The sequence below is a fragment of the Arachis duranensis genome, chromosome 3, assembly GCF_000817695.3.
Source record: "Arachis duranensis cultivar V14167 chromosome 3, aradu.V14167.gnm2.J7QH, whole genome shotgun sequence".
Classification (NCBI taxonomy): domain Eukaryota; kingdom Viridiplantae; phylum Streptophyta; class Magnoliopsida; order Fabales; family Fabaceae; genus Arachis; species Arachis duranensis.
In genome coordinates, this window is record NC_029774.3 from 30,692,923 (window position 1) to 30,702,091 (window position 9,169).

General features: G+C 28.5%; 1 protein-coding gene across 16 annotated transcripts; it reads right to left on the minus strand.

Moving 5' to 3' along the window:
• Positions 1-3,800: 3,800 nt before the first annotated feature.
• LOC107478443 (chaperone protein dnaJ 15) lies at positions 3,801-8,111 on the minus strand. 16 transcript variants are annotated; one of them, XR_002372059.2, is made up of 10 exons: positions 7,926-8,111; positions 7,559-7,715; positions 7,285-7,372; positions 6,603-6,673; positions 6,351-6,511; positions 6,021-6,120; positions 5,731-5,799; positions 5,341-5,382; positions 4,543-4,825; positions 3,801-4,363 (listed from the first exon to the last, which is right to left on the minus strand). XR_002372059.2 is itself a non-coding variant. In XM_052259500.1 (3 exons), exons 1-3 carry the CDS (start codon positions 5,040-5,042, stop codon positions 4,254-4,256), a joined length of 393 nt encoding a protein of 130 aa, XP_052115460.1. In that variant the 5' UTR covers positions 5,043-5,334; the 3' UTR covers positions 3,801-4,253. The 16 variants fall into 16 exon arrangements, 2 of the variants coding, with proteins under 2 accessions (XP_052115460.1, XP_052115461.1); XR_002372061.2 differs by having other exon boundaries at positions 5,731-5,813; XR_008007242.1 differs by having other exon boundaries at positions 6,021-6,270.
• Positions 8,112-9,169: the final 1,058 nt, after the last annotated feature.

Consider the following 9,169-nt stretch of genomic DNA (forward strand, 5'->3'; position numbering starts at 1 on the left):
AATAATATTACCCTCTTATATTTCACTTTAATAAAATATAAATTCGATTATTATTGGTTACCACTATTCAATTTAGATATATAATTTTTAAAATTGTTAATATTCAATTTTCTTACTGTTTATAAGTTTGTTTTATTAGTATAACTTAAAATAATCTAAGTAATTGAGTTAAAAATGTCGCTAACACAATAGTTTGTCATATAATTTTTATGTACTTTTTATCTATTAATGTATAAAAATTAAATTCGTTATACTAAATATTAGGTTGATTAAACAATTTTATTGTTGCTATAATGCCAAGGTATAATGCACCATAGACACACAAACACAATACGACACAAAATACATAGACACACGAATTTAAAATTTTTGTAAGACATAGAGACACAAATATATATAAAATATAAACTTTTTTAGATGAATTATAATAATATTTTAATATTTTATTGATATTAAAATATAAATTAATTTTTTAATTATTTTTAATGTCTATTTTTAATTATATAAAGTATTTAAATTTTTTTATTTTAATAATTAATAATATATGCTGTTTCTAAACTCATTTCAAAGTACATGTTAAGAATAAGGTTAGACAGATTAACATAAAAAATATATTTAGACACAAAAAATATGCGTATTAGACGACTACGAATAATTATAATATTTAAAATGTGTCCGATATACGAATATAACAAATCAAAAAGGTATCCGTGCTTTATAGATACCAAGTCTATCACAAAATAAATTTAAAGGGATTTGTTTTAACTATAATTGCGTTGTTGTTTTAAATGCATTAAATGCATTATGATTAAATACATTGACTCAAAAGAAGAGGTAAATATATTAATCTCTTTAATAGAGTTTATTTTAATTTCGAGAATAATTTTTTTAAATATTACTAAATATTTCTAAATTTATTTATTTAAAATCTAAAAATAGAATAAGTTATGATTTTGGCTACAATTAATAAAAGAACTAGTATGCGTATTTGTGCCTTGTATAAAAAATATATAAAATATTTTTTAAATTTTTCCAATAAAAATACCCAAGAATAATTACAAAATTTACAAAGTTAATTAAATCTAAATTTAATTTTTTTTAATGTCAAAATTTTATTTTTGAAGTAGAACAATTAGTTATTGATAATAATACGTAGTTTACAATTAAATTAAAATATTTATATTGAAATCCTCTTTTTAAAATTTTTTGTTTTAAATAATATTGATAGTTTAATTTGTAGACATTTTCTAATAATTTATGAATAAACATTTCAAGCCTTTCTTGTTAGCTTTTATGTTAAAACCGATTTGAGCAAGTATAATCTAATATGAGATAAAAAATTTTCTTAAATCTTTTTTATTGTCATAGTAAAATATACTAATGTTGAGAATTATATTAAAATCTACTTAGAATCATTTTATTTGTTGGTACCATATTTATTTTTGAAATTAAAATAGTATTACGACCAACATTGTTACTTATTGAAACTTACCAACTTATTTTGTCTCTTCTTGAGTTGAAATAATTGTATTTATACTTAGAGATAGTTTCATATTTTTTGTTACTTTGAATACCTAGCTAATAAAACTACTAAAGATAAGATGAATACACAATTGAATATAAGATCTTGTCTTAACCTTTGTGGAATGATAGAAAGAATTTGTCTAAAGCTATGCAGAACAAACACTTCCTTGAGTTATAGTGTCCGTGTATCTGACACATTTTGAATATGACATGACACTATTTATTCAACACTCGTTCCATACACATGTCTTCAACCGTATCTTAATAAAATATACAAAATGCTTTTCTAGACACATTTGGACACATCTAAATATCATTACGTGTCAACCGTGTCTAATCTTATTCTTAACCTATATTCTTAAAAGGAGTTTATACAAAATATATATTATTATTAAATATTTTTATAATTAAAAACATTAAAGATGGTTAAAATATATAATTTATATTTTAATATAAATAGAATATTAAAATATTATTATCATTTATCTAAAAAATATTTTATATTTTATATGAGTTTAATTTTGATGCACTAACAATTAAAATACTTTACACAATTGTCTAATTACATTTATTTTTTTGGTTATCTATTCAAACAGTCAATGTAAAAATTAGTTATTTTTGCTGAAATAACGTTTTGTGATTGAATGCACGTGTAAAATTGGTTATTTTAACAATGCATAAAAATTGAAATATGTTGTATCCTGCGTGTCTTATAAAAAATTAAAATTTGTAAATTCATATGTCTCATATCTATGTCAGTGTCCATCGTAAAGTACAACTACTTTTTCTCCCAAAATAAAAATATTTATTTTATAACATAAAAATGTCATGATACCGCTAAAGCATTTTATCACATGTTTCCTAACAATACCTACTAACCATATGAATATCTTCTCAAATAGTTTGGTTCTCCTAACAACATTATTTGAGGAAAATTGGGTTATATCTTAAATAATAGAATCATTAATTATGTTTAGTGGTATTTTAAATCTTAATGTACCTTATTCTTCTATTATAAAGGAGTAAATACGCAATGTCATTTGAAATATTATTGTCATATCCCGTCATTATAAACAAAGACAAAATCTCTTATCCATGATACCAAATTGTAATAACTTTGCCAAATGCATATTTTTCTACTTAGATATATTGCAAAAACTAACGTGTTTGAGGCTATTTATTTTAACTCACATAACTAGAAAATTGTTTAATACAGACAGATTTACAGATAGATTTAGTTTTTATTACAAATAATTTTTTTGTTACCGACAAAATTACCAACGGATTTTGTCCCTCTATAAAAGTCTCATCGGAAATTATTTACCGACGGATTTTTTCATCAGAAAATTACCGATGAATTTTTACTAGTTACCGACAGATTTTTCCTCGATAAATTCTCCCCTCCATTTTCCAGAAATGTCGAACTTTTCGCCGGATTTTCCGTCGGTAATTAGAGACGGATTTTCCGTCAGAAATTACAGATAGATTTTCTGACAAATTTTTCGTCGATAATTACAGACAGATCTTTTGATGGATTTTTTGTCGATAATTACAGACAATTTTTTCGACGAATTTTTCGTTGGTATTTACAGATAGATTTTTCGACGAAATTTTCGTCAGTATTTGGAGTCTTGGAAAACCATTCCAAACTCTGGATACAGACAGAAAATCCGTCTATAAATCCGTTAGTAAGGTAAAATAGAAATTTTTTTAAATTTTTTCATTGTAAAATAAACCTGTTTTTATACAAAATAAATATAAATTTAATAGATACAAATTTTTATCTAATTTGTATTCGAATATTTATAATATTTCAAAAAATAAACAAATTCATCGTATTATCAAACTAAAGAAAAGTACTATGAATAAGAAGTCAATATAATTCAAAACATAAATAAAGTATATTGATACATCAACTATAATAATAAGTAACAACCATACATCAACAAAGTGTATTGATATATCAACTATAATTCAAAACAAATACCACTTAAAAAAATGAAACCTGTAAAATCTGTACTGTAGCATACACTAAAGGTATATAAAACAATCTGCTCTTGTAGCTAAGCACTATCAGAATTAGCCTAAATATAAACATAAACCTAATCTAGAATTAAACTAAATATAGAGAGTATAATCCCAGGAAACATTGGTGAACGAATCAGCATACCAACTGCCAAAATGTCCATGGAAGATTCAATTGCTGGAGTAACATACTTGAACTCCAACACATCATTAGTTCAAAGTCTATGTTCAAATTCGACCGGCATTTGAGTCCTTCTGGAATCGTTCTCAACTTCTCACAGCCATCAATAAGTGGTAAATGAACTTAGATTCCAAAACATTGGAAACAGAATTCTGTAGCCATTACATAAAAGAAAACAGTTTATGCACTTTCACTTTCATGTTAGAGAGAGTGTACTAAATAAAAGAGAAAACAACAAATGAAACAGACAAGAGTGTTGAGGAGTCTTTTAAATACAAAGCCAACATGACTTCTCTTCTTGTCTTGGGAAATACTTTCCTACATGAACTCATTCAAATCTCATTTGTACATAAAAGAAAGAATATCTTACAGTAAATTTTGGATCAACTGTGGTATTTATCATTAAGTTATGAAAAATTTATACCGTTTCAGAAAGCATTGCTACTTCAGCTTGAACTTGTTGGTTCATCTTAGATGAGTTATACGAGTTTACAAGAATTTGGATTACTGCACTTGACCATCTTTATTTCCCCACACACCAGGCCTGAAAAACAGCACATTACTACATATGAAAATCATGTAAATATTGTAAAGCTCATACCTTCCAAGAAGAATCCTCTAAATTTACAGCACCTAGAGCAAGCAGAAACAAAGAACACAGTTTATTAACATCAACTAATATTTGTCAAAGTAATCAGATTTATGAGATGGTTTATGATATTGATAGGGCACAAAATTATTGTTGTTAATCTCATTCTAATCAGTCACAGTAATTTCAATCTATGTACTTAGCACATATTGAAAGAACATACAAATTGTTTTTCTTTTGCATATCTCTCTGTCACTTCCTGGTAGCGAGCCAATGCCTGAAAATCATTAAGAGATAAAACACTGTAAGGATCTCGAGATAAACCATAAGCCACGGTTGAGTAAAGCAAATAGTAATCTTTCTATATTCTGCTTTAAATTGGCGTAGCTCATTCCTCTTTCTTACAATCTGAGCCTCGATGTTCTTAAGTTTCTGGGTGGTATCTTCATATGATTTTGCACATACTGCCTTAATTGTATAGCTAGCAGTCTTAAAAAAGTTATCTCCTAAATGATAACAAGTTGAATTAGTGTTAATATATTTTTGTGTAACAAAAATAGCCCTAGAAAGCAAAGAATGATAAAGCAAAAATAAATTATTCAGACCATAAACAGCAAATATATGAGTGCCGGCCTTTAGTTCCGAGACTTCACAAGGTTGAAGACCTTCCAACCTTTTAAAGAAAGTCCTTTTAGGATCCTTGGCCATCGCTAATTGTACCATAGCACTAAAAGTAACAGTCACTTTCAAAATATTTTGTTTCAAATATTTTGAATTCAACTATAGTTTATTTACAGTTCAGCCCATTCAATCTGAAACAAATTTGGATCACAAGGGTATACAATTAAATCCCCTAACTTCACCTATTTACCGTCCTTGTTTAAGAAGGTGTATGAACATCAGTAACAAATATTTTTAGGCTATAAGAAAGAAATATTTATGTATAAACAACAACAATTATAAACCATGACCATTTATTTCTACAGTTTCCTTTTGCAAGTAACAGAGCAAAATGACTAACCTGTCAGTTACAACAACTTTTCTTCTCATTCTACAACTTTTTCTGTTAAAATCATAGAAGTCAGAACAAAGTCAAGATATTGATAACCTACACCTGAAGGGAAAAAGAGAATCCACTTAAGACTATGTAAACTACAGGAAAAATAAAACATCCAAGACCATATTGAGGTGGGACATATCACATTGCCTATATATGAACACCTTTACACTTTTTTGCCGCTGAGCAAGATGAAGACCATCATAATATGTTCCTTATTATCACAATGTGCATATATAATATACAAGTAACTTCCCTAGTATTAACGTGTAGGAAATAATTGTTAGATTCAAACATGACCATTGATGCCATATTCGTAGTTAATCAAGCATTAAATCACTACAATGACAATACCTGTTGAGTTGCTCTTTCATGCAGATATCAAAATCATGTTAAGGGCTGACTATGATGCTCAATACTAACCTGAAAATTGGAAACTAAAAGCCCTTTATCACAGGTTGAAGATTATCAAAAATCTGGTATCGCTTTTTAACAAGCTGAGCAAGGGAACCATCCTTTGGTCCAGTATAATATAATGGAAATTAAAAAGAAAAAAATTAGTATGATTTATGAGTGAAGTTTTGATATGGAGTCTCTAGATCTAAATTAGAAAAATATTCATAAATAGGTGTAAGCAATGGTACCTCAATTAACTTAGCAGCATTCTTGAATCCACAAGCCATTGTGTCCATTCCAACAATGTGAACTATGAACAAGTCTTCAACATATGTGCTTTCTCTCCGCCTAAATTATTTGGAAGAGAAAAGGATTAAATTGGAACTATTCGGATTAGTATACACTATTTCATAGTTTGCATCTGTGCATAGATACTGTTTCATGACTTAAACATGCAGTAATTGTTGTCCATGACTTAATTGGAACGCTGCCACATTTCTGCACCTCAATGAAAAATTTTTTAGTATTTTATGACATTCCATAATCATAAGAAAATAAAAAGAAACAAGATTTATTACCACATATAATGAAAATGGTTCGGTTGTGTATAGCTGCAGGAGATCCTTAACAGTGTGAATTCCATGGGAAGAGAGCCGCTTGTGGATTTTTCCATCCTTTGCAATTTTTTTCAAACGCCATATATCATCATTCAAGTATGGAGGGTAGTGTTTCTCGTAAACTACAACAAAAGACATCACAATATCACATGTCAGTTTGTGCACAATGATCACAAATGAAATAATTATCCAGTTTTAACTTTTAAAACTCACATTCTCCACTATTATCTTTTACGAAGGTCTTTAGCAAGAACCACCACTTCATCTAAGTTTTCATTAGCTTCCTATGACAAACTCAACAGGTGCAATAATCATAAGCAGAACATTATTAATTAATCAATGACAAACTATGACAAATTTAAAAGATTGAGTGATCACCTCCAAAGTTTGTCCATCAAGGACTATATCCCTATGGTGGAAGCACACCAAAAATCAACACTAAGTTTGTCTATGAACTCAAAGTTTGCTCTCACTGTGTATATTAAGTAATCTTATATGCACTAGCTATTATATTATATATTAATGACCTAAATTATGGCATAAGAGATTCGTGAAATCTTAGATTAAATGTAAGAAATTAGTGTATACCAAAGTAAATAAATAAATAATTATGTTTGCTTGTAAAAACTCAGAATATTAACAAATTTATTTAAAATAAAATTAAAAACATCTCCCTTATTTATTGGTAGTGCCTACTCTTGTTGTTGCTGTAGATATTAGAACTAGAGAGAACTAAAATTAGAACCAGAAAGAGAACAAGAAATTAGAAAAGAAGCAAGAACAAAATTAGAACAAATAGAACCAAAAATTAAAACCAAATCAGAACAAATTGATCCAAATCAGCAATAAATAGCTTGTTAGTTAATATGAAGAATGACATAGCTTTAGGTCTTACTTGTTCTCTGCTCTTGATTTCTCACTTTCTTCCCGGGCTTTGATCATTGACATCCTCTTCTCTGTTGTAACTCTTGCAAGCACAGCATCTGAATACAATCTCAGCATATGAAAATAAATCCACATAAAAATGGAATTCGAGATTCATCCACATACACTGATACATACCGTTGTTGAGAGAGCCCTCAAAGGGTTAACGAAGCAAAGTAGGATAAACCTAAAATTGGCATAGAAAATTGAGCCCTACATAACAAAATCGCAAAATCAGAGTATACCTGAAATTCATGAAGGGAGCAGACACAACGAGAGCAGCGATGGAGAGAGCTCTGCGACGATGGCGATGAAGGGAGCAGACATGACGAGGCAGTGGCAGAGAGAGCTCGTGTGACTCATGGAGTGACGAAGAGAGCTCGTGAGATGCAAGGACTTAAACTGAATACATGGTTGCAAATGATTGAGAGTAAGATTAATAATATTGTTGCTAGGGTTTGTTGGTTTGTTTAGTGTGTAATGGTTTCGATTGTTGCAAAGAACGAAAGGAAGGGATGAATGCAGTTATTCCTGAAGCCATACTTGAACAGGACAGGAATTATGATTTTAAATGGGAAGAATTCAAAAATTGAGAGCCATGCAAAATCATACCTAAATCGGTGGATGAGTGTAGTTATTCCTGAATCAGTGGATGAGGATGACCAACGAGTGGCCGTTGCTGAGGTCAATGATGAGATCGTGGATGGAGCGATAGAGAGAACGACGACGGTAAAAGAAGCTTCTGGGATGGAGAGAGCGCGTGGAAGGAGAGAGGAAGAAGCTCTTCACTTGTGTGGAGTGTGAATGGATCGAGAGGGTAAGATCTGAGTTAAGGTTAACTCAATATTTTCGACGAAAAAGTTTAAATTATAGACGGATTTTTTGTCTGTAATAATTTAATAAAACACAGCGTTTTGTCTATTTAATTACAGACGGATTTTTCATCTGTAACTATTTCTTACGAAAAAAATTAATTTTTCCGACAGAATTATTGACAGATTTTCTTTTCCGTAATTTATGCTAATTCATTTTTTTGTTTTCCGACAAAAAATCCCTCTTAAATCCTGTCTGTATTTCCGTGAGATAAAATCTGTTAGAAATATCCATCTATAATAACTAATTTTCTAGTAGTGTCATTACTCTCAAAATTTAATTTTTTTTGTAACAATTCTTTTAACTAACAAATAACTATCAACTTCAATTGCTAAGGATATAAGAGGATAGTCTTTTAGTATTTTACTACAGGATTGTAACATTTTGTCTATATCAAATAAATACAATTACTTAATCTTATCATCCGACATAGTTAACTCTGCATATAATATATAATAGTGTTAAAATTCAATCAACTTAAAATGATCAATAATTAAAAAAAATTATTATTAGCAATTAATAACTCATCTTTCATGTTTAATATTATTTTTCACTAATACAAAATATTATTTGAGAGCTCATGCCAATAGCTATTCCAAATGTATTTTGATTTTGAGATATTATTGAAAGTTAGTAGAATAACAACTTTTTGATATGTGATCTTGAGGTCTTAGACCATCTCCAGCAGGGAACTCATCTCAGTTCCTGTTTATGGCTCACCTTTCATAAAAAGTAATTCCACATAAGCTTTTATGTCATAAACAGTAAATAGAAACTCAAAGCATATCTCTCTTCTCTATTAGGAGGAACTAACTTTAGTCCCTATTGTGGTCCCACTTAATTAATTAATTAAAATACTTGAAATTAATGTAATTAATTTTTTTGAATATGTAATTTAAATTTATAAATTTAAAAATAATTTACTATTAAAAGATATTAATATTAAATAAATGCATATATAACAATAATACACAATATATAAT

Excerpts from the sequence above, each read along its gene's own strand:
- LOC107478443 (XM_052259500.1), bottom strand. The coding sequence starts at position 5,042 with ATGGTACAATTAGCGATGGCCAAGGATCCTAAAAGGACTTTCTTTAAA. Across the intron at positions 4,597-4,724 it reads AGAACATCGAGGCTCAGATT|GCATTGGCTCGCTACCAGGA; the intron begins GTAAGAAAGAGG and ends AATGATTTTCAG. Across the intron at positions 4,275-4,542 it reads ATGCAAAAGAAAAACAATTT|GCCTGGTGTGTGGGGAAATA; the intron begins GTATGTTCTTTC and ends GCTGTTTTTCAG.